The 26,316-nt window shown below is 44.8% G+C and overlaps 1 protein-coding gene across 2 annotated transcripts in view; it reads right to left on the reverse strand.

Annotated features, from left to right (window-relative positions):
• MLKL (mixed lineage kinase domain like pseudokinase) overlaps positions 1-26,316 on the reverse strand; it is a 391,400-nt gene that overhangs the window by 75,336 nt on the left and 289,748 nt on the right. For both annotated transcript variants that reach the window (XM_069217629.1, XM_069217630.1), the window contains exon 9: positions 5,859-5,908. In XM_069217629.1, coding sequence (XP_069073730.1) covers positions 5,859-5,908 — 50 coding nt within the window. The remainder of the gene's footprint in view (positions 1-5,858; positions 5,909-26,316) is intronic.

Below are 26,316 nucleotides of genomic sequence, written 5' to 3' on the forward strand. Positions count from 1 at the left end.
AGCACTTATCAAGAGGAGTCTCTGACGTCACCTGCTGGCACTGGCAACTCAGATGCTCCCAGAATGCCCCACCAACTAGGAATCCAAGATGGCGAAACCCATGGACACTACGGAGGAGCTCTGGGCACCACCCCTGGGGTGGTGATGGACAGGGGAGTGGTCACTCCCCTTTCCTTTGTCCAGTTTCGTGCCAGAGTAGGGACTAGGGGTCCCTGACCCGGTGTAGACTAAATTATGCAAGGAGGGCACCATCTGTGCCCTTCAAAGCATTTCCAGAGGTTCTGGGAGGATACCCCTCCCTTGCATGTAACACCTGTTTCCAAAGGGAGAGGGTGTAACAACCCTCACCTAAAGGAAATGCATTTTTCGGCCTTCCTGGGATTGAGCTGCTCAAGGCCCAGGAGGGCAGAAGCCTGTCTGTGAAGTGACAGCAGCTGGGGCTGCAGTGAAAACCTCAGAAGACTGGTATGAAAGTACTGGGGGTCCATGGTGGAGCCCCCAGGGTGTCTGGAATTTTAAAACCAAGACTGTAATCGATATTGGGGTACAATTCCCAGTTATTAGACACCTTACATGGCCATATTCGGATACTGGGAGTTACCATTGTGAAGCTGTACATAGGTATGTACCTATGTGCAGTGCACACTAAAAACAGCGTCCCCACACTCACGAAGTCTGGGAAAATAGGCCAGGCCAACGTGGGGACACCTCTGCTAGTGCCGAGGTGCCCTCACACACAGGTACTTTGCACCCAGCCTTCAGGGTGTGGAGGTTTGATATATATGTGACTTATAAGTGACCTGGTGCAGTGAAAAAGGCTGTGAAATAGTGCACCCACTATTTCACACAGGCTGCAATGGGAGTCCTGAAGAAGCCTTTGTATGGTCTCCTTAGGGCTGTCAAAAGAAATGCTGCAGCCCATAAGGATCCCCTGGACCCCAATGCTCTGGGTGCCTAGGTACCATATAGTAGGGATTTATAAGGGGGTCCAGTATGCCAATTTGGAGTGAAATACTGGGTTAGCAGTATGTAAGTACAAATTCGGAACCAGAGAGCGCATAAGCACTGCAGTTCTGGTTAGCAGGATCCCAGTGACACAGTGAAGCATACTGACAAAAACTGTGAAAAAAACTGACAAGTATGCCACAAACCATGAGCACTGGGGTCCTGGCTATAAGGATCCCAGTGACACAGTTAAAACACACTGACAAACAGGCCACAAATGGGGTAACCATGCTAGAAAGAGGCTAATTTCTCACAAGAACATGTTTTGTTTTTAAAGGAAATGGGGGCGAGTAAGAAGTTCAGAAAAAAATACTTGTTTAAAAATTAATCCTAAACAGGCCTAGTCCTCTATGTATTTCAGACTTGGGCGAAATAATGTCATTTTCTTTGGTATGTGCTATCTATTCAACTTAGGGCCTCATTTACAAGACCCGCAGCTCAAGTACCTTGCTGCGCCGCCCTGTGCCGCTGGAAAAGGGCAGAAATGCACAGTATCTATAAGATATGGCAGATTTCTGTCCTCTCTCCCTGGGCTGGCACACAAATTACTGCCCAGGGCCAACACAGGCACCTTGCTCCATGGTACAAGGGTGCCTGCCTTGTGGGGGTGATACCTTCCTGCACAAAAACAATTACAAGAGGTATTTTCCTCTTTCTTCTGCACACACAGAAAGAGGAAAAACGGGGAGAAATAAAGATATTTCTCCCTGTTGCTTCATTCTTACGCCAAACCCCTGTGGTGGCGTAGGAATCGGACGCATTTCCAAACTTGTAAATCTGGAAATAAGTCAGAATCCTTTGGGTTCCATGGGTGTTGTGTGGGAACGCTCCAAGCAACACCCATGGAATGACCCTTTTACGCAGTGTTACCCGTGAAAGGGGTCCATATTTACAAGGCCATGAAAAGCCATGCAAGGTGGCTTTGCATGGTCTTGTATGTACCGGCACACTGTGCCACCAGAGCATTAAAAAAAAAATGGATGCTCCAGTGGCACAGTGTGCCGCTATGGCCTCGTAAATGAGGCCTTTACTTTTGCAAAGAGATAACAGTGATTAGCACATAGTGGCAAATAACACTGCAAACAGTCAAGAAAGCCACAGTCTCTGCCTGATGAACACCCACAACCCACCTCTTTCCAGGTTCTAACAGGCACCCAAGTACCTGTGTTTCTGGAGTTATCGGTGCCCCTTGTCACTGCTGCTGCCCAGAACACCACCAATCCAACTAAAGAGGAGGGCAGTGGTGAGAACGTGCCATGACCCCCCACCTCACTGGTACAAATAAGACTTGTCTTGGTTCTTAATAAAGCCAGAGCTATATACAGAACGACCTGATCGCTCACAGGGCCCTTCACACTTCCACTGAAGATACCTGGCAGCCAGGCTAAATAAATATGGTGGAAGAATGTCATCATTGACTGAAACACTGCTTGCTGTTAAACTCCCAACCTTTAAAACAAGCATTTGCAATGCAACATGTCTCGTATTTGCTTAGAGCTACTGGCATTGTAAATTCATAACTGGACTTTTCTTGCACATACATTGGTCAACCCTGCCTCATAATTTCATAATTTCCTGCAATATAATTTTAGTGGCCCTGCATATAGCTTAAACACTTCTTGTATCTTCTTCCTCTATCTGCAGCAAAAGTTGAAAATGATGCCATTTAGCATCGTCATTTTAACCCCATCACATGGTTAAAGCCCACAGAATAGATCACAACAGGCCAGAAGCTTGCACGCCTGACCTAAAAAGGAGGGGAGGAAGGGCAAAGAGGCCTGACTTACCACTAGCAAGCAAGGATTTTTAAATGACACTGAATCGAACAAATGAAATGGCTTTAAGAACACAGAAGTATACGAGAGGCCGTACGCTTACACTCAACCTAATAATTCGAACGTTGTGCTTCTAGGATGGATGTTGTCATGCCATCACTTCGAAGTGCAAGACGACAGCAATTTAAAAGTAACAAAATAAATACCAAAAGCAGAAGCATAACGATGTGTCATTTCCACCATCTAACCGTGTCAACATACATAATAAAACATGGGGAAACTTAAGGAAAAGCACATCTTGGTCCCATTTATACCTAGTGCAGTTCTCAAGAAAACATTTTGGGAGTAATTATTTGAACACAATAGCAGCTGCTAGTATGCAACGTAATACATTTTAAAAGTATGCTAAACATAATATTATGAACACTCCTTTACAGAGCGGCGACGTTAGCCACTCCATAAATTTGAAAATGTCTTTATGTCGCAGATCTTTTGACACAGAAACACGAGAACCACTCAACCCCAGACTTATTACTTCATAATTCCCAGTGAAAACTTTCATATCCGCATTTTGAAATCCCAGTCATGTTTAGGATACACATATTAAAAAGTACAAGGAATTTTAAGGCATACAATCACAATGCAAAACCATGCAGCTCCTGCAATCTGTTAAATCAATCAATGGTATATTTAGTAGCCTATATAAACCACAATCAAACTGGTTACAGTGCATTTACACGTGACACAAACATTATTTGTGCCACTGACAGCTGTCATTCGAGCCCATGTCATGTGTGACACCTTCAGCCAGTAATGGCTTTATGGTCAAGCAGACATAGAATTCTGGGATTTTTAGTTTCAATTTTCAAATTGACAGCAAGAAAAACCCTATTATACAAAATGTATTCCAAAAAGCCAGGACTAGCTGAAGGTGTCGCAAATGACAACTGGCCACAGAACCAATAACATTTAAACCTAGCGCCAGTATACACCAAGAAATTCTCCATTTCTTAAAACAATCTGTCCCAAACATCATGCAATCCAAAGTTCTTAGCACCAGCACAAAATATTACAATCCTTCCACTGCGTGTATAGGTACACAGTCAGTCTGCACCAAATATGCCGATTCGGTGTTCAAACACGGATAAGCGTCTGCAGAAACCAGAATAAGACGCACAAGAAGCCATGAAACACAAACCCAGACCATTCAGTGCAGCATTTTGCTTTCAAACTACCCGCAGATATGTTCTTGGTTTCATATGTGACTTCCTGGGCTTGTAAGAGCTGGTAAACACAGCACCATGAACAAACACAGACTGGTAGCACAGTGTTCCTGATGTTTCTATGCCTTGAAAAGGAACTCACAGCTTTCTTTAAATCACACCGGAAAAGGTGCCCAAGCTGCAAAGCCTTAGAGAACTGAACAACAAGTTAGAGCTATTAGCGTTGTAAATTCCTAACTGGACTTTTCTTGCCACATAAATTGAAAATGAAAAGTGAAACAGTTGACATAAGCAAGCCGATTCAAAGCGCCACGGCCACCATGAGCATGGGCACAAAGCAGAGACACAAAACGAAAACAAGGCTCAACAGTTTAAAAAAAACATACCATCGGACACAAAGCATGGTGCCGAGCCACGAGGAGAAAGGATCGCGGCTCAGATTAAAGGAAAAACTTAAACCAGATAGGAGGAGAGAGGCGGGGCCATCACACGCTGGAGGAAGCGTGGCGTAGTGTTATGGCCAACAGAAAGGTTCTCTTAGTGAATGCTCCCTGGGCGGGAACTTAGCGCACAAAGGAGGGACATTTAGTACAATCCACTGATAAAAGTGAAGCATTTAAGGGAAACACAACAAAGAACGAATGGCAAGAGAGGGTCTGGCTTAAGCCTCTATACTGAACACAGCATTTAGGCTTGACCTAAAAAGAGACATTTATTGCTGAAACCTTTTCAGGAAGTGCTACCAGAACCTGGCGCTCTCAATTTCCAGGCGTACACATCACTGTCTCAACAACAATCTAAATCTGAAATAAAAGCATTCCTGCTTGAAAAACATTTTGGTTATTTTCTTGTCTACCTCCACCCCTCTCTGACTTGACTTTGCAGTTCTATTATATGCATCACCCTTCCACCTTCATTTTGTATATATTACATGATAATTTATTTTGCCTCGTACATGTTCATATTTTGTTCTTGCATGTTATTCAATGTCTACTAGTTTCGCGCTAACATCTCTAAGTAATGTCCACGGTATATAAAAATCGCATAAATATTAAGAATAATCAGGGCTGTCTGCCGTTGGGAGGGATTGCAAGGAACGGGCAGGTTGCATCAATATTGGGTAATGGCCGTCTCCCCTTGCAGCTTCAACAGGAATGCTTGTACTTGTGTCTCTGTGCTCACTGGTCCCCTTGTCACTACTGCCCCCTGCACAACTCCCGGCCCAGTCCGCCATCGTAAAACACACAATCAAACCAACCACAAAGGAGGAAGTGACTAAGCACACATCAGCACAAATGGGCCTGGCCGTGGGTGGGAAAAAGGACGGACAGGGCCAGGGGGGCCAGTTATCCCAGGACTCGAGCCCTGGAGAGCAGTTCTGAATGTTGTGGGCAGCCGCATCAAGCCCCTCAGTTTATGGAAGTGGGCACAGCAGAGGCAGAAGGAGGTAGAGAGAGCGAAAAAATGAATGAAGAGAAAAAGAAGCTGTTTTGAACAGTTGCCAGGGTTGCTTTTTGATCACAGTCTGGCCATGACAGCGGGACAGGCAGTACACAGGGCCAGTACTTTCTAGGGGTTACTTGGTGATCATCGGAGCTGCCAATTCAGGGAGCAGTATCAGGGTGCCAGTGGTGAAAAAAGTGTGCTGGCGCCAAACACTGGCAGCCCCGTCAAGAAATTAAGCACTGATCATGTTCAATTTATACAGGTTTTCGGTCCACTTGCAGGTCTCAAGGCTCCATGCTATTTCATCTCCCTTTAGTATCTGATGGCTTCTGCATCGATGCTAAAAACCCAATGTTCAATTTGTTCAGTAGCTGATTAGATGTATATGTAAGGCAGTTCCAAAAATTACCTTTCAGTGGGGTTTCCCTCGTTGCAATCTCCCACAAAACGATCCCAAAGCTGGAAGGTAAAGAACAGTCTAGTTAGGACATCTGCACAATATCTTTTTTATTTAAAGCTTTATATATCAACACAGTGGGGCCTATTCACAAACTGCATTTTATAGTATGTTTAGTAGTACTACAATAGTACTTCTCTCGTTCTACTAAATGCTATTCACAAACCTACATACAGAGCTCTCCGCCTATGCCCCTCCTATCTTTTCCACATGGAGAGGTCCACCCTGACATCAGAGATCACCGTGCCAACACTGGAGATGCCTAAATTTTAGAAGTAAATGTGGGATGGACACACAGGATCGGCTGGATAATGGGGAATACTTAGGAGTAAGGAAGACGTAGGGAGAGATTTACAGAGGGACATTGCAACCACCACAAAAAGAGTAAGCCCATTGCTATTCAAAAACTGCACTTCTAAATTTAGTACGGTCAAAGAGGACCCATAACAGTAATAAAAGTACTTTGGCTTTGACCTGAAGAAATTCCAGCACTACACATAGCCAACCACTGGTACTGCAACACCCTTCTTTACAAAATAAAGGAGGCAGAGATTTCATATAAGTACACCCCATAGGAAATAATGATACCATGAATTAATTTATTTAGACCTACAAAAAAATATATATATATATAAACTGAATTAAATAGAAATAAAAAGTATCATTTAATTTTTTAATGTTTTAATATTTTTTTTAATGTGAAAATAAAGGTAAGTTTAAAAAAAAAATAACAATTAATTTGAATGTATTCAAATGAAAGTTTATTTAAAAAACATAATTAATTTAAATGTATTCTGTTTATAACAATAATAATGTTTGCTGCATTATAAAGTAACATTTTTCTTGAGATGTGGTTTTAATTGATATTGCAAATAATTTCAAATAATATATTAAACATTAAATAAATATTTCATTTAAAACTAAGTGAATTGTGCTGTAGCATTTTTTTTAAATGTTGTTTTACATTTCAAGTAAGGATACTAAATTAATTTCTATTAATGTTTAACAAAAATATCTGTACTCTTTTTTTTAAATGTAATACAATTTATCACTTTTTTCAATAGTTTATCACAGGGCGATCTCTGACCCTGTGGCGTAGTTCTTTGCCTAAGTGTGATAAGTAGTAAGTTTACCCTTGTAAATTAGGCTCCAACCCATGGTTTCAGAGAGTGGAGGCATGTGAGTTTTGACTTTGTAGTAAATGTACACTCATACATGATCAATAGCTAAACATAGTAAACTTACTATAAAGTGTCAAAAGAAAATTACATGTGTAGTTTACTCATGTGTAAGTTTACCTTTGTAAAAGGCCTCCGTTTTTCGGTGATCATCTGGCAGAGATATTAGCATGCTGAAGTTCATATAAGGTCACACTCTATTAGCTAAATTTAGTTATCCCACTTTGTAGAGGGGCTGGGGATTCTGTCACATCTAGACAATGAAACAAACACTTCATACTGAGATCTGAGGCAGAGATTACAACTATTTATCAACAGTGGCACATTTTGCACAAATCTAAGTCATTTCTAGCAAGGCGGCAAGTTACCTCTTTGCGCTACCCTACATCACAGGGAAAGGGCATGCACCCATACGGCGCATTCCTGTCCTTTCCCTTGAGCTTTTGCCGTTACAGCATCCTAGTGCCAACGCCAGCACCCTTGCATCATGTTGCAAGGGTGCTTGTGTTGCAAACAGGATTGTTTTTCTGCAGGAAGGAATGCCTTACTGCAGTGGTTCCCAACCTGTGGTCCAGGGACCTGTGGGGGTCCCGAAGCCTCCTCAGGGGGTCTGCGACAGCTTAGAAAATTAAATAATATTAACAGATTAGGTCCCCAGCTTTCAGTAATGGCTTAGTGGGGGGTCCCCGGATTCCAATAATTATTCACTGGGGGTCCCTGGGTTCCAGTAATGACAAAATGGGGGTCCAAAGAAGTAAAACATTTTGGAACCACTTCCTTACTGCACAAAAATAACTTTGGGAGACCTTTTCCTCTTTCTATGAGTGCTGCAGAATGCAGCACTTATAGAAGGAGAAAAAAACGAGGACAAATAGTGCTATTTCTCCTCACTGCACCTCCCCTGGGGAGGCACAAGGTTTTGGCGCATCCCCAGGTTTACCAGGACTTGCGAATCTGGGGATTCGTCAAAATCCATGGGTGTTGGCTTACTACATATTTATGAGGCCATTTAGTTTCAAGCAAAATGGCTTTGCGAGGCCTCATAAATAAATATGATTTAGTGGTTTGTATCGCAGTTACGTCACAAAAAGTGACACAATAGCGCCACAAGGGCCTCGTAAATATGGGCCCAAGTCTGTGATGTAAAAATTCACATTTTCTCAAGTGGTTTTATCTGCATAGGGTGGAACATTGCATAATTATGTTTCAACTTCTCAAATATGGAATCACCACAGGTTTGACGCAGTTCACCAATGTGTTTAAGACCTCCCCTTTTAATTTCAATACATATGTTTAATCCATTTAGACATTTAATCCAACTCAACGTAATTTGCCATTTGTGTTAGTGACACTTAATTGTATTTATATTTGGAGGCAGCCTACATATCCACAGCTGTACTCTGAACAATAACCTTCCCATAATCAAATACTGAATGGAGTCCAGTCTATTAAGCCTTATTTGTGCCAAGACCTATCTACTGCCATGGGGCTCAAATCGCAATATCCACAACAGTGAATGGAATGTCCTCACTGGTTTCAGCCATCTGATTATATCGGATACTGTTATTAACTGTCAATACAGGATCTCCATACAATTATGTTTGCATGTTTTCAAAGTCCTCTCTCTCCTAAGCGTGGTCCAGTTTTCACTGAATGATGTGCCTTGGGAGTTGTATCTCTGAATTCGTCTTGGATGTTTTAGCTGAGCAAGAAATTGAGTGACCTTTATTCCTCTCATCAACTAAGTGTGATAAGATGCTCCAGAAGAAGTAGAAGCGCATTTTACAACATAAGCATTAGCAATGTTATCGTTTGGGTGTTCGCTGCTGGAATTTCTGCTTTGTCAATGCTTGTTTTGTTATGGCATATGTACAATTTTATTGTTGAGAAAGTTGCAGGGCTGTCATCAATCCAGAAAAAACATTGACCATATCAAAATGCACACACTGCTGTAGTGTTTCCTGGAACTTAAGAGAATCACTTTGTGTGCATGTAAGAAATTGGATTACTGGTTGACTGGGGAGTGAGCCCTGGTCAAGCAGAAATCATAATCCTTGTCAGGGTAACGTACAAGCAAACCCCTAACTGACCAGTGCTCAACCCCTGGGTAGCTTGCGCAGAGCAATCAGGTTCAACTTAAAGTATTTGTGAAACACTTCAAATAGTTAGGTTAGTAAATTACAGCAACATGTAATAAATAAAACAAGACCAAAATGAAAAAAATCCAATCAACAGAACTAGATGCATGAATATTTAAAGAATAAAGTGTAAAACAGGGTGTAAAAGCACAAAACAACAACTGTGGCAATCTGGTTGCGGTGGACTTAGTCAAAGTCAAAAGTTTAGGCCAACGGCGATGGAGTGCGGGTCGGTAACAGTCCTAGATAAGTCCCGCTGAAGGTTTACCTTCTCAAGTTTTGTGCCAAGTCCCCTTTGCGAGACGGTCACTAGGAGCAAGGAGAGTGTTGCAGGTGGTTGTCGGCCTGGTGCAAAGAGCAGGCTGGGAGTCACAGATGGGCAGGGTGGAACTTTGCGCTGGCGGTCCCTCACAGGCTGAGGATGCCTCTGTGTGATGAGGTGGGCTGGCAGAGGCTTATGCTGATTTTCAATGTGCATGTCACTGTCTTGGCGTGAAGAGGCCCAATCACATTGCAAATATCCCAAAAGTTTGATTTACGATCATGTGAGCCACAAGAGTCCAGGACCCGAGGGGCATCACTTGGGTGTCAGCAACTTTCTGCAGCTGGGACCAGGAGCTGGTTGGGGGGCCTTTTATGTCCCTGAGACTCAGATCAGGAGTCCAGCAGACTAGCCCTTTGAGTCACTTTGAAGTCCTGGGTTCAAGATGAAGTTGCAGGTGTAGTTTTTCTTTCTCAGGCAAGATGGCAGCAGGCCAGAACAACAGAGCAGCAGTTCCTTTTCAGGCAACAGTCCAGCAGAATGACATTCCTTGTAGCAGCACTGAAGTCCTTCTCCCTAGCACAGTATCCACAGGCCCAGAAGTGTACTGAAAAGTCAGTGTTCGAGGTCGAGTATTTATGCCCAGCTGTGCCTTTGAAGTAGGGGGAAAAGCTTCTAGAGGATTTCCTTTGAAGTACCGAGGTATTCTGCTTTCCCTGTCCTGGCTTCAGGCAAACTACAGGGGGTATGCAACCCTTTGTGCGGTGGCAGGACACAGCCTACTTAGGTGTAAGTGGGGCTGTGGCCAGCGTCTCCCTCTCATCCTGCCAGTGATGGCCCATCCAGGCACACCTAAGCTCCCTAGTATGTGTGACTATCTAGGAGGAATACCTAAAGCTCAATTGTCAGCTACATCGTGACCAGAGACATTTCCAGATCATGGGGGTTATTACAACTTTGGAGGAGGTGTTAATCCGTCCCAAAAGTGACGGTAAAGTGACGGATATACCACCAGCTGTATTACGAGTCCATTATATCCTATGGAACTCGTAATACGGCTGGTGGTATATCCGTCACTTTACTGTCACTTTTGGGACGGATTAACACCTCCTCCAAAGTTGTAATAACCCCCTTTATTTTAAAATCTGACTTCACCCTAAGAGTTTAAATTAGGAGTCCAGAGACACCAAACACAACCGGTTAGCCTTTCTCTTTTGTAAATTACACTTATAAAAGGTAATAAGGGAATTCCAATGTTATCCTATCGGAGAGGTAGGCCTTGCAGTAGTGAAAATCAAATGTAAGAATTTTTCACTACCAAGACTTGTAAAACTTAAACGGACATGTCCTAATTTTTAAATACATTGCACCCTGCTCTCCGAGCTGTCCAGGGCATCCCTTAGTGGTGACTTATATGTTTTAAAAAATAAAGTTTGGGTCTGGCAAAAGGTTTAGTTTGCCAGGTTGAAATGGCAGTTTAAAACTGCACACACACACTCTGCAATGGCAGGTTTGAGGCATGTTTTAAAGGGCTACTTAAGCAGGCAGCACAATCATTGCTGCAGTCCCACTAGTACCTTTAATTTACAGGCCCTCGGTACATGTGTGTAGTATAGAGTTACAGTGGTGTATTGGTTTCTTATATTGTTTTACTGTATTCTTTGTGCTTCATTTGCATCCCTACATTCTATAAGGTGAAGGTTTGTGAGAGCTCTGATCTCAGGGGAGATCGCATTTCGCTACAGACTTGATTGGAGCTCTTCCCCTCTTCTCCTTTATTGTGGGTTTGTTTATGGGGCTTTTGAATAAACCATCTGCAACGCATGATCGCTGTCCATAACTCTTCATTTCCCCCACACAACATCTTTTGGTACCAAAAGTGGGGTAGGAAAAATATCAAGATTATGCCGGGAGAAATGTGTCATTTGTCCTGAAAAAACCCAGACAATTGTGGCAGTTATTTGAGAATATTGGAGTGGGACCCGAACTTGCCAGGTTTGAGCGTATTCTGATGAGGTTTATCAATTTCCAACGAGAAGTTAAACCGCTATCTTCATTTGTTATCATCTGAAATCTCAACATTCCAAGCTCTTGTGAGACAGGCCGCTCAAGAGTGATTCCACTCACCTGTTTACAGCTGGAATCCTACTGGTGGGTGGGAGCGTGAAGGGCTCCTTTTGCCGCTGTGTAGTTCCCTCACCCGCCGTCAAACAGAATCATTGTGGTGAGCAAGCAGACATCTGAGAGTGAGATTACGTAGGAAGTTGGAGATGTCTACTGGCACGTAACGTATGACGTGGGATGCTGGCGTGTGACGAGATACATCAGGTGGCCATTTTAACTTATTCCCAACATCAGAACTGGCTTCTGCGATCTATCACCTTCATTGAAGTCTGCTGTTTCATATTACAATTATAAATGTAATGGATGGCAGTTTATTAACCATTAAAACAGTGTGTGTGTTTTAAGTTTTGTGTTAACTTCATTTTTCCTCATCTGGTTCCGATTCGTTTTAGAGGAAATCAACTATCTTCAGTGCCCAAGGTATTACCAGTGAGACGCTGAACACTGATTCACACACCAACTGTTCAGCACATCAAACAATATCTAAGGTATTTAGTGTACTTGGCAACACTTTTCATGATGATTCGCACACCTATGGCACCATTATATTTCACTAGGCATACAGTTGTATTTTTATTGCCTCTCTTATATTGTTTTTCTTGTTGACATGGTGTCAAGCACTAACTTAGTACAATCACTGCGATATCTGCTGGATCCTGGGAAAAGGGCAGTGGAATGGAGGACATGGCTGCACATTTTTGAAAATTACTTGGTGGCCATTGATGCAGCAGGACATAGAGCAGAGTGCAAGCCAGCTCTCCTATTTCATCACTTTGGTATTGCAGGGCAAAAGAAAGACGCTTCTCCAGTTATACATAAGGTTCGACCCATACCCTTGAGTGTTAGCAATGACCTAAAAACACTGTTGACCAAATTGTGTAGTGAAGGGGTTATGAAACCAGCAGAAGCTTCTGAGTGGATTTCCTCAGCATTTTTTACACAAAACCAGTCTGGTGACCTTAGGTTGGGTGTGAACCTGAGATCCCTAAATCAAAACATAGTGGTAGACTGCCACCTGTTACTACACATACAAGAAATGCTAGAGAATATTGGTGGGGTGAAGTTTTTTTTCCCACCACATACCTTCACTCAGCCTATCATGAGATCGCTTTAAGTAAATAACTGCATTTTCACAACTTTTGTCACCCAACATGGCGCTTTCAAATACTTAAGACTACCTTTTGGTTTGGTGCCAGCCGCCAGTGTCTTCCAAAGAATGCTGTATACACTATTGAGAGATACTACCACCTTAAGATAAAGACACTTTCCGTTCATTCTTAGGGCTTTGTGAGTACTATGCTCCTTTTTTTTCCTGGGTATGCTTTTATAGTTCAACCCCAGAAAGAACTTCTTAGGAAAGGAGTGAAATTTGACTGGACTACAGAAGTTAATGATTATTTTGAAAATACTAAAAACTAGAGATCAATGCTCCTGTTCTTAAGAATTACAGTTGTAATCATAGGAGCCTTATTATAGTTGATGCTAACGTAAAGGGTGTTGGTGCTGTTTTTGGACAGTTTTCATCTGGTAAAGATGTGCCCATAGAATTTTCTTCTAGATCTCTTGTGGATGCAGGGTCCAAATACAGTACAATAGCACACACGGCTTTAGTCTGCGTTTGGGCAGTGCATACATTTAAAGCATTTGTATGGGGGGAAAATCTTTTGTATTATTCACTGATCATAAACCACTTGTGTACCTGCTATCTGGTAACAGTCTTGGTAAAGCATCTGCCAGGTTGGTTCACCTATTATCCAAACTCCAAGAGTATGACATGCAGGTGAAGTACATTTAAGGAGACAAGACTTTTTCGTGCAGACTGCTTGTCACGATTACCCTAGCCAAACTCATCCTCTGACAATCCAGAATTGGATGATTTTGAGTGTGCTGTAGTTACTGCTGATTGCATGTAAGGTGTCAACAGACACATATCTGCCAATGATTGGGATGCAGCCATGGACAGGAATGGTATAGTGAAGAAAGTTCTTTTGTACATTAGGGAAGGTTGACCCAAAGTACTTTCGGGACACTTACAATCTTTTTCACAAGTGTCTTCTGAACTCAAATGCGAAATGAATATTTGTTTATAAAATTGTTTATTTATACCACTAACATGTTTATGGGAAGAAAATGTCAGAATTGCTCATTTAAGTGTCTCTACAACATGTAAAAGACTTAGACAATATTTTTGGTGGCCAAAGGTGGATTTTCAGGTTAGGTCCATGACTGATGTGTGTTCCCAATGTGTGGTCTCCAATAAGCACTGGTGGATCTATGAAAACCCTTTATCTTCTGTTCCCTTACCAGGAGGTCCGTGTGAATGGCTGGCACTAGATTCTTCTGGACCGGTTAACTTGTTGTCTGCTGAAAATTATTTTTTTATTGTCTTAGTTGATTATTTCACCAAATGGGTTTATTTTGATTTTGTTGATTCTCCCAGTAATAAAAATGTCATATGCTTCTTAGAAAAAAAATCTTTTTGGAAGATCCACCTAGTGAAATAGTCGCTGACAATGTTTCACATTTTGTTTCCAGTGAAGTCGGGGGGGAGGGAGAAAAAACATATTAGGGTGGTGTTATACAGTCCACAAGCTTATGGTCTTGTGGAGAGGGCTAACCATTTCCTCAAGAAAGGGCTCCAGACTGTAATCTCCTCAGGTATGGATGTCACATGCGGTCTTAAAGAGAAAATCTGTGCCTATCTTACTACTCCTCATACGACAACGGAGGCTACTCCATTTAAGCTGTTGGGGGTAGAGATCCCAAATTGAAACCCATACCTAACTGGTTGAATCCTATTAAAACAGATGAATCTTTTGACAATATGAAGGAAAAGGTAAGTTTCAAACAACAAATGCAAAAAAACTACCCTGATCCTACTAAGATTCTAATGGGTTTTCACCAAAAAGACTACTAAAGTAAAAAAAAGGAGAATCCATGTTTTCTTCTCCTGTCAGGATACAGAAAGTAAGCAGAAATGCAATGTTACTGGGGAAAAAGCTTGGTGGAATAAAACCAGATTGGCTTCTACTTCTACACAACAAGCAAACATATATTTCAACACGTGAACTGGGAAATGAAGCTTCTGAATCTATGTTGAGTACTGCTCACAATGTGACAGGTTCTAAGAGTTCTATTCGGAATGATCAGAACATGGAGATGACTGATTCTGAAATGGGGCAATTACCAGTATATTCTAACAATGTTAATTCTCAAGATGTAAAATCTTCATCTTCTCCTCTTGTTGACTGAAACAATACGATGAGTAGAAGTCACAGATCTATTACATTAATACCCAGGTTGTTAGACTATGATCTGTCAAAATTATTATCATTCTTTTATATGTTTTCTACCGTATTTTTTGTTAGTTGCAAAGGAGGGTGGTGTGTAGTATATGGCTAGACTAGTGTATTGGTTTCTTATATTGTTTTACTGTATTCTTTGTGCATCATTTGTATTTGCATCTCTATATTTTACAAGGTGAACGTCAGTGAGAGCTCTGATCACTGGGCACATCTGGGACTGACCAGATTGGAGCTCTTCACCTCTTCTCCCTCGTCATGAGTTTGTTTATGGGACTTCTGAATGAACCAGCAGCAGGGCACCATCGCTGTCTTTGACTCTTCATTTCCCCATGCCACAATGTAGTACCACTTTATGAGGGACCTATAAGTAAATTAAATATGCCAATTGGATATAAGCCATTACTTCCATGATTAGAATAGAGAGCACAAGCACTTTAGCACTGGTTAGCAGTGATAAAGTGCACAGAGCCCTAAGGACAACAAAAACGAGGTCAGTAAAAATGGAAAAAGAAGACAAAAACTTTGGGGGATCATCACCCTAAGGCTGACAGGTTGAACAGGTGCTCCCACCTCCCCCCCCCACGCCAGATAAAAGTGGACAGAACTATCCAACACTTAGGGATTTCTCATCACTAAGGCAGTAGAACCTGTATAGACCAACAGCACTGTTGTGGTCTGACCTAGGACGGAGTTCCACCTTAAATTCCATTCCCTTTATGGAGATGAACCACCTCAACAGTTTGCGATTTTCACCCCTCAGTTGCATGAGCCATGTTAGAAATGGGGTATCTAGTTGGCAGAGGTGTTCACCTTTGACTAAGTGTGGACCACAATCCTAGTCAAGGTAAGTCAAACACAATCCAAATTATCCTATGCCCACCCTCTGGTAGCTTGGCACTGAGCAGTCAAGCTTAATTTACAAGGCAATCTGTAAAGTATTTGTGCAATAAACCATAACACAGTGACAACACCACAAAAATACACCACACAGATTTAGAAAAATATAAGATATTTATCTGGTTAAATCAAGGTCAAAAGCGATAAAGATTCAATAAGCACAAGCTGAAACTTTACTTTGGCAATGTTCAGAAGAGTCTTAAGCCTTAAAAATCAACAGTTGTCTCTTGCGTGCACAAAGTAACTGGTTTGTGTCAAAGTTACATGCATGGGGAGCGCAGCGGAGGAGATGCGTGGAAAAAGGAAGGTGTGTGCCAGATTTCCCGATGAGGCACAGACATTTCTTCCCACTCTGCAAGGGCTTTGCGTAGATTCTTGGCACGCAGTCTTGGGTCCTCACGTCACTGCCGTGTTCTTTTGATGCCCAGGGATGATGTGTGGAAATCCTGGGCATGCGCGACGAAGTCACAGCCGCTGCATCGATCCAGTGGGAGATGTGCAGGAGTTTCTGTCACAACGCAGGCGCAGCGTCGATCTTCACTTGGGAAGTCGGGCTGCATCCTTCCAGATCGGCAGTGTGTCGATTTTCTGGTCGCAGGGCAGGCTGTGCTGCATTTCCCGCAGGCTATTTTCAGCACACAATGAGTTTCCTTGAAGAGAGGAAGTCTTTTTGGCCTTGAGACTTCAGAAACAGGAGGTAAGCTCAATCCAAGCCCTTGGAGAGCACTTCTCAGCAAAGTCAGCACGGCTGCAGGGCAACAGCAGGACAGCAGTCCTTCATAGCAAAGCAGTCCAGGTGAGTCCTTTGGGCAACCAGGCAGCTCCTCTTGACAGGTTGCAGGTTCAGGTCCAGAAGTGTCCGAGTTGGCGGGGTCAGAGCCCCAGTTTATATACCAAACATGCCTTTAAAGTGGGGGAGCCTTCGAAGAGTGGTTTTGAAGTGCACAAGGTCCCCTTTCAGTACAGGTCTGTCTGCCAGGGTCCCAGTAGGGGGTTTAGCAGTCCATTGTGTGAGAGCAGGCCACTAGCCTTTGAAATGTAAGTGTCAGGCCCTCCACCCTCCCAGCCCAGGAAGACCCATTCAGTGTGCAGGTGAGTGCAGGTGTGACTGAGTATCCTGTGTTTGTGGTTGTCCGGGTGAAATGCACAAGGGAGCTGTCAACCAGCCCAGCCAGACGTGGATTAGAGACAGGCTGTAAGGCACAGAGGGATTGTAAGTGCAGAGAAACGCTCACTTTCTAAAAGTGGCATTTCTAAAATAGTGATATAAAATTCAACTTCATCAATAAGCAGGATTTTGTATTACCATTCTGGCCATACTAAGTAGGACCTGGTTACCCCTTTCTGATCAGAATCTACCACTCAGACAGTATATGAAGGTAGCCCTAATGCTAGCCTATGAAGGGAGCAGGCCTCACAGTAGTGGAAAACGAATTTAGGAGTTTTCCACTACCAGGACATATAAAACACCAATGTACATGTCCTGCCTTTTACCTACATAGAACCCTGTCCTATCGGTTACCTAGGGCCTACCTTAGGGGTGACTTATATGTAGAAAAAGGGGAGTTTGCAGCTTGGCAAGTACTTTTAAATGCCATGTCGAAGTGGCAGAGAAACTACACACACAGGTCTTGCAACGGCAGGCCTGAGAAATGATTAAGGGGCTACTTATGTGGGTGTCACAACCAGTGCTGCAGGCCCACTGGTAACATTCAATCTACAGAACCTGGGCACATGTAGTGCACTTTACTAGGGACTTACAAGTAGATCAAATATGCCAGTTGGGTATGTACCAATATTACCATGTTTAAGGGAGAGAGCATATGCACTTTAGCACTGATTAGCAGTGGTAAAGTGCACAGAGTCCTAAAACCAGCAAAAACAATGCCAACAATGTAGAGGGAGCAGGCAAAAACGTTGGGGGATGACTACCCTAATGCTGTCAGGTCTAACAAGCCATCTGAGGTGTCTGTGGTCTGTCAGAACCCAAAAGTGAGTCCCCAACAGGTATGGTCTCAGCTTCTTCAGTGTGTAGACAATAGAAAAGGCCTCCCTTTCAATTGCACTCCACCTCTGTTCTTGTGGAAGTAGACTGCTCCTTATGAAGGCTACTGATTGGCCTAGGCCCTCCTCATTTAACTGTGCTAAGACATCCCCTATGACCTGCTCTGAAGCATATGTCTGCCATATGAACGTCTTAGAGAAGTCAGGAGGCTTTAGCATGGGTGCTGTACACATGGCTTCCTTGAGGATATCAAAGGCTTTCTGGCATGCCTCCATCCACATCACCTGTCCAGGCTGCTTCCTTAAAGCCAGCTCTCCTAAGGAGACAACAAAGATACCACATCCCATAACAGACCTCCTATAATGTCCTGTGAGGCCTAGGAAGGCCCTCACCTTAGTGTTTTAGGGGGTTGCCAGGGCAGGATAGTTTCAAACTTGGCCTGGAGGGGCTGCACCTTGCCCCTGCCCACCATGTGGCCCAGATAAACCATGGGCCCCTGCCCTGTCTGACACTTAGTGACCTTGATAGTCAGGCCCGCCTGGTTCAGGGCCTCAAGCACCTCCTGGAGGTGGTACAGGTGTTCCTCCCAGCTGGTGCTGTAGAAAGCTATGTCATCCAGGTAGTTGGCACAGAATGCCTCCTTACCAGCTGGGATGCTATTGACCAACCTCTGAAAGGTGGCAGGGGCATTCTTTAAACCAAAGGTCATCACCCTAAACTAAAAGTGGCCCTCTGAGGTTGAGAATGCTCACCTCTCTTTTGCCCCATCAGTCAGAGCGATCTGCCAGTACCCCGATGTCAAATCAAAAGTACTGAGGAATTTGTCAGTGCCCAGCCTGTTTCTGAGTTCATCAGCTCAGGGAATGGGAGTTGTATCAGTCTTCGTGACGGATCTGAGTCCCCTATAGCCCACACATCACTTAAGTTCTAGATTGGCGCCCAGTGGGGCACAGCCTTCTTTACCAGGAATACAGGGCTTGACCAGGGACTGTTGGAGGGTTCAATAACCCCTAATGCCTGCATCTTGGAGACCTCCTCCTTGATACCCTCACCTTGTCTGACAATCTGTAAATTTTATTTTAACAGGTGGACTGTCTCCAGTGTCTATGTCATGGACGCACAGGTTGGTGAGTCCAGGGGTAAGGGAGAACATTGAGGCAAACTGCCCCAGTAACTGGTGACAATCACTCTATTGTTCTGGGATAATAGTAGGGGAGAGGTTCACACCCTCCACTAACACATTGTGTTCCTGTGCAGAGAGGGCGTCAAGGAGTGTCTTGCTCTCCTCTTCCACTCCCTCATCTGTCACCAGGAGCATGCTCATTTCAGACCTCTCAAAGTGTGGTTAGAGCACCTTTAAGGAGATTCCTATAGGTTTTGATTTCCACCAAGTAGGTGGACTCCCCCTTCTGCTCCTTCACCTCATATAGGTCTGTCCAGCAATCCTGGAGAGCTCTGGGTTCAACAGGTTCCATAACCCACACCTGGCCATGCTGAAACCCTATAGAGGGGCCTTCTGGTCATACTAGAGTTTCATAACATCTTGACTGGCCTCATGACTGCTTTTTGTCTTCTTCCAGAAGAGATGATTATGGTTGGGAGGGCCAGTATGTAGCTGACCACAACCTGAGGGTGCTTCCTGGGAGCATGCTCCCATCCCTCTCTCACAACGCTAAGTGGTCCCCTAATGGGGTGGCCAGAGAGGAGTTCAAAGAGACTAAACCCAACCCCATTCTATGGCACCTTCCTGTTTGCAAAGAGAAGGCATTGTAGGGGAACATCCCAGTTACATTTCATGTGCCCAGTTGGGCCCGTTATCATGTCCTTCGGTGTCATGTTAAATCTCTCTACTAAGACCTTTGGTCTGGGGGTCATAGGGCGTGGAGAACTTATAAGTTACTACACACTCATTCCACATGTACTTCATGTAGGCAGACATGAGGTTAGTGCCTCTGTCAGACGCTACATCTTTGGGGAAACCTTCATGGGTAAAAATACCCATCAAGGCCCTGGCCTCTGCAGGTGCAGGTGCAGTCACCAACCTCAATAGGACGGCATCTGGGAGAGAGTGGTGTGGTCCTCCAAGACCAGGATGAACCCATTGCCTAAAGCTGTATTCAAGTTCAAGAGTCCAACAATGCCGACGTCTACCCTCTCAAAGGAAATGCCAACAACAAGTAATGGGGTCAGGGGAGCCTCGAACCTTTTCACAGACTTCACACTGGTCTTGCAGCTAGGAGAAGACCTACAGTAGGCATCGAAGGCTGCCTTCATCCGGGGCCAATAGAAGTGAGCAACTAACTTGGCGAAGGTCTTGGGCCCAGATGTCCTGCCAGGAGTATGTCATGAGCAAAACCCAGAAGGAAGGTCCTGTAACACTGGTGGACCACGAGCACATGAGCTGCTCCATATCCAGGTACCTTAGGGTTGCTATATAGGAGGTCATTCTCCCAATAGCTCAGGTGATCTCCAGAAATGTCACCTGCTGCCTGGGCCTCAGCTTGCGGCCTCAAGCCCTAAAGAGTGGGGGACTCTTTCTGCACTTTGCATATTTTTTCCCTGGTGGGCCCACCCTCAACTTGCCGACCAACAAGCTCAGGTAGGTCATCCAGGGTGGTAATGTCCTCCCCTGTTTGCTCAAGGACGTCCTCCTCAGGTGCCAGATCAACTTGGACGGGGAACTTCAGGGGCTGGGTTTCTGCACCACTTGCTCCCACACTTCTTGCCAGCTGTCCAGGCCATTGTTCTAGGCTCCAGATGTCCTTGACTCCCTTCCCAGGCAGCCATGGATTACATGGTCATACAGATCCATTTATGCAATCTCAATATATCCGAGTGTGACCTGTGCTCTACTTCCCTCCAGAAAATGTGCTCTAGGTCGTAGCCCACCAAAAAATGTACAGGCATGGCTGGGGTCACAGCTACGTTTAGAGAACCTGATGCTGCCCCACCCCACTCAAAGGGAACCAGAGCCAATGGCAGAAGACCCTCAAGATTGCCAGCAACTATGAGTTGGTGGAATGTGTTAAGGGGGACCTGCTCTGAGAACACCAGCTGACACCTTCCAGAAGCCATGCTGGCTCCTGTGTTCCTCAGAGCGTTCACCCATTGCCCATTGATGGTGACCCACTGCCTTTACAATGAAGTATTTGGAGGCATATGAGTTTTTCCCCACCACCTTCTTATCCCCAAGGGAAAATAGGGTCACCTCTGCCTGCTCCCCAAAGTTAACTGGGACTACCTCCTCCCCAAGTGCTACACTCACCAACCCAGGTGTCTGCCCACCGGTGGGGGCCTGTGCCATATTGGGACATTTGGAGTCACCCTTCGAGTGCCCATACTTGCAATCCTCCCTGTCTGCTTATAAAAGAGCCCCATTTTTTTTAGCTTCAGTCTGGGCCTGGTTACCACTGCTCCCTAAGGAATTATTTTGGGGGCCTTTGAGAACTCCTTATTTTTAACCACTTTCTATTGGTGGGACCACTGACCACCCCTCTGAGAGTCTACCTGATACCTTTTTGGACACTCTTTTGCTGGCTGAGAGGTCCGCCTCCTCAGAAAGCTTCCTGGGGCCAGTCAGCTTGCTGTTTTAGGAGGCTGGCCTGCTCTGTAGTGGGTACCTAAGGTACTTACAACTTATACCAGGTCCAGTTATCCCTTATTAGTGAAATGCAGTCAGTGTATAGAAGCCAGGCTGTCTAGAGGTAGCTGTAGGCTGAGCAGCCAAGATTGAACTAGGAGACATGCAAAGCTCTTGCAAAACCACTGTAGTCACACATTACTTACACACAAGAAAGACAATACTCAGTGTTACCAAAAATAGAGGTCCTTTATTTTAGTGACACAAGGCCAAAAATATCTTAGAGGCAATACTCCTACTGGGGGTAAGTATTATACATAAAATATACACTAGTAACCACAATCAGGTAATTAAAGAGTCATAAAATAGTGCAAATAGTGCAAAACACAAGGGGGAACACAAACCATATACTAAAATAGTGGAATGCGAATGTCGGTTTCCCACCTAGGCAAGAGTAATATGTACAGGGGCACTGGGAGTGTGAGAAAACATCAAAGGTAAGTAAAGTACCCCACCCCGGAGCCCAGGAAAGCAGGAGTAAAGTACAGCAAGTTTCCTCAGAACACACTAGAAGTTGTGATAAAGTATTATGCGAAAACCAAGGAAGACTGCAAGACACCACTGATGGATTCCTGGACCTGAAGACCTGCAGAGAGAGGAGACCAAGTCCGAGAACAGCTGAAGAGTCCAGGAGTAACAGGAGCCCCTGCTAACCCAGATGAAGGTGCAAAAGTGGAACCTCTGGTTGGAAGAAAAAGTCAGAGGTGCACCAAAGAAGACAGCTGCGGGGTTCCTGCTTGGAGCAAGAGATGTCCCATGTCGAACTGAAGAATGCAGGCTGGTTTTCGGCGCTGGATCCCGCCAACAAGGCCTGGCTCAAGTAAGAGACACGTTTGGTGGGAAAAGGTGCTATACGGGCCAAGGAGGGACCTGGAGGTCTCAACGCGGACTGAGGAGGCACAGGGGGCTCTCAGCACTTCAGAGAGCCCTCAGAAGACCAGGCAGCACCCACAGGAGTCCCAGGACACGGGGACAAAGGAGTTGCAAATCGCAGTTGTCGCAGCACTACACAAAGGGATCCCACAAACAACTCAGGGAGCTGAGCGTCGCAGGATAGAGTGCTGGGGACCTGGGCTACGCTGTGCACAAAGGATTCCTTGGAGAAGTGCACAGAAACCCTAGGAGCTGCAAAACAAGCACATACCTCCACCAAATCTGGACATTTGGACCTTTGGACAGTCAGGATCACTTTGGCCCACCACCTGTGTTCCAGGAAACACACTCATCGTCAGGAGAGGGGACTCAGAGTAGCTGTCGTCGCTGCAGAGAGGTGCCTGCTGAAGTAAGGAAGTGACTCCGTCACTCCACTAGAGATTCCTTTGGTCCTTCTGGTGCAGGATGAAGACAGGCAGTCCTTGGAGCGTGCATGACCTGGAAACTGTTGCAGTTGCTGGCAGGAGCTGAAGTTACAGAGTTGCCTTAGCCTTCTTGGATACCCTGTTGCAGTTGTAAAGTTCGGTTGATCCGACGGTAGAAGGTGAAGCAGAGGTTGCAGAGTATTCCTGCTGGAGTCTTGCAATCCGAATCTGAGGAAACACCCAGAGGAGAGACCCTAAATAGCCCTAAGAGGGGGATTGGTCACCTAACCAGGTAAGCACCTATCAGGAGGGGTCTCTGATGTCACCTGCTGGCACTGGCCACTCCGATGCTCTCAGAGTTCCCTGACCACCCTGAAAACAAGATAGTAGAACCCAGGGACACTCTGGAGGAGCTCTGGGCACCAGCCCTGGGGTGGTGATGGACAGGGGAGTGGTAACTCTCCTGTCCTTTATCCAGTTTCGCACCAGAGCAGGGATTGGGGTCCCTGAACCAGTGTAGACTGGATAATGCAAGGAGGGCACCATCTGTGCCCTTCAAAGCATTTCCAGAGGCTCTGAGAGGATACCCATCCAATGCCTGCAATACCTATTTCCAAAGGGAGAAGGTGTAACACCCGTCTACTAAAGAAATGCATTGTTCTACCTTCCTGGGATTGAGCTTCGCAAGCCCCAGGGGGGCAGAAGCCTGTCTGGGAGGTGGCAGCAGCTGAGGCTGCAGTGGAAACCTCAGAGAGCTGTTTTGGCAGTACTGGGGGGTCCACGATGGAGCCCCCAGGGTGCATGGAATTGCCCACCCAATACCAGAATAGGATTGGGGGTACAATTTTTAGTTCCTAGAAACCTCACATGGCCATATTCGGAGTTACCATTGTGAAGCTACATATATGTATTGACCTATATGTAGTGCACACTTGTAATGGCGTTCTCACACTCATGAAGTCCGGAAAAATGGGCCTGGACGATATGGGGGTACTTCTGCTTGTGCAGGGGTGCTCACACACACAGGTACTATGCACCTAGCCTTCAGGGTCTGAAGGCTAGACATATAGGTGACTTATAAGTGACCTGTTGCAGTGAAAATGGCTGTGAAATAGTGCTTACACTATTTCTCTCAGGCTGAAATGGCAGTCCTGAAGAAGTGTTTGTATGAGCTCCTTACAGGGGGCAAAAGAAATGCTGCAGCCCATAAGGATCTTCTGGAACCCCAATGCCCTGGGTACCTAGGTACCATATGCTAGGGACTTATAAGGGGGGTGTCCAATCTGGAGTGAAATATGTAGTCACTAGACTATAGTGACAAATTTGGAAACAGAGAAAGCATAAGCACTGGAGTTCTGATTAGCAGGACTCCAGTGACACAGTCAAGCATACTGACAAAACAGTAAAACATACTGACATGTAGGCCACAAACCATAAGCACTGGGGTCCTGACTAGCAGGATCCCAGTGACACAGTCAAAACATACTGACAATCAGACAGAAATTGAGGTAACATGCCAAGAAAAATGCTACTTTCCTACAGGGCCAGGTCATCCTCTTCAGCTCCAGGCTGCTTCTCAGGGAGGCCCTCTCCTTGTGCATCTATCTCCTCATGCCCTTCTTTGGTGTCCACCAATGACTGGTGAGGTTCCACCCAGGCCCTTAGCACCTTTTGCAGTTCGACCTTCCTGGTGGTGCTCTTGGCTGGTGGTCCTCTCTACTTGCAGAGCTCCTTGTACTTGGCCACAATGTAGGAATCCATGTTGGCCAGCTTGAATTCATAATTGCGGGTGTAGTTTCAGACACAACAAATGAGGCGAAGAATTTGGGGAAAAAACAAAAAGAAGCCAATCAAGGAGAACTCAAATTGGTCTTAGATATGGGCTAGTAGTGTACACCAATTCACTTTATGGCACTACACAAACACAAGTCCTGATCCTCACTGCTGATCATCAATGTAAGAATTTGGGTTACTGGTTGACTGGGGTGTGAGCCCTCATCAAGTAGCAACCACAGTCCTTGCCAGGGGATTGAACACAGGTTAATTTGGGTTTTGCTTGTGCCTCACCCTGTCAAAGATTGTGGTTGCCGATTGACCAGGGCTCACAAAATCAGTAGCCAAATTTCTTATGGTGCAGCTGTGCTCCTGTGAGCTTAGTCAATGATGGAAGTGCGTTGCCCCTATGCTGTAGTCGGTGGAAGAGTAATGTGACTTACACAATTACAGACCAACGGATGACTGACTGGATTAAAGCCTCAACAATTAAGTATATTACACATGTAATATATTCAAAAATCTAGGCTAACAACAGCATGGGGCATGCACACAATATCAATTTGCAGTCACAGGATTAGAAATGGATATCTCCAGATCATAGCCAAGGTTAGACATTTTGGGCCTCATTTACTAAGTTTTGGCGCAGGGAAGTGCCACAAGCTTTTTTGCTGGGATACCCTGCATCAAAATAAATGGGCAGGATCTATAAGATACAGCAGATTCCTGTCCTTGTCCACTGCGCTGGTGCACAAATTGCTACCTAGCGCCAAAGCAGGCACCCTTGTGCCACGTTGCAAGGGTGCCTGCATTGCAGAGATGATTGTTTATGTGCAGGAAGGGACACCTTCCTGCACATAAACAATCCTTAGAGGTGTTTTCCTCTTTCTATGTGTGCAGTACAATGCAGCACACGCAGAAAGTGGAAAAAAGGGGAGAAATAATGTCATATCTACTCGTTGCGCCACTATAATGCCACTCTTGAGCTCGCATACGAATCTGACGCATTCCCAGACTTGTAAATCTGGTAATACACCAGATTCCCTCAGATTCCATGGGTGTAGCTGTGGAAGCCCCACAGCAACACCTATGGAATGCTCCTTTCAAGCAGTGTTATGCATGAAAGTGGTCCATATTTACAAGGCCATGAAAAGCTGTGCAAGGTGGCTTAGAGTGACCTTGTAAATACGGGCTGGCACACTGCTCCACCGGAGCGTAAAAAAAAAGACTCTCTCTGGTGGCACAGTGTGCCGCTAGGGCCTCGTAAATGAGGCCCTTTATGTTTGCAGATCATACGACCACCTAGACACTGTTTGGTTTGTGCCACCTTCTCAGGGGTGTAGCTTAGTCAGTAAAAGTGGGGGGAGGTGTGAGCTTCAGATTTTCCATCAAATACAACAAGCAATGCACATGCGAGGGACTAAAGGGGCAGTGGAAAGGGAGGCGAATGTGGACTGGCAGGGGTAGCAACTGAGAGAAAACACAATATTTTGTAAAAATAACCTATATTTTTTTAAGACTTTCAAAGCAGGGAGGGAGTGTGTATAAGATATTTATCTGTATTTATGTAAATATTCCTGGTGAAATCCAACAGACACCTCACACATACTCGACTGAAAACACTTGTACCCAACTATTTGCCGGAAAATACATTACGGGGGTGTAACACCCTAAACAGCCCCCCGAAACTACACCCCTGCACCTTCTATCCCTGTGTGTCATGTGTAACATAAATAGTAGGTTCATACAATTTTACACTGTAGAATTGTAATGAATAGTAAAGTACAACA

This window comes from Pleurodeles waltl, chromosome 12 (genome assembly GCF_031143425.1).
Source record: "Pleurodeles waltl isolate 20211129_DDA chromosome 12, aPleWal1.hap1.20221129, whole genome shotgun sequence".
NCBI classification, from domain to species: Eukaryota; Metazoa; Chordata; class Amphibia; order Caudata; family Salamandridae; genus Pleurodeles; species Pleurodeles waltl.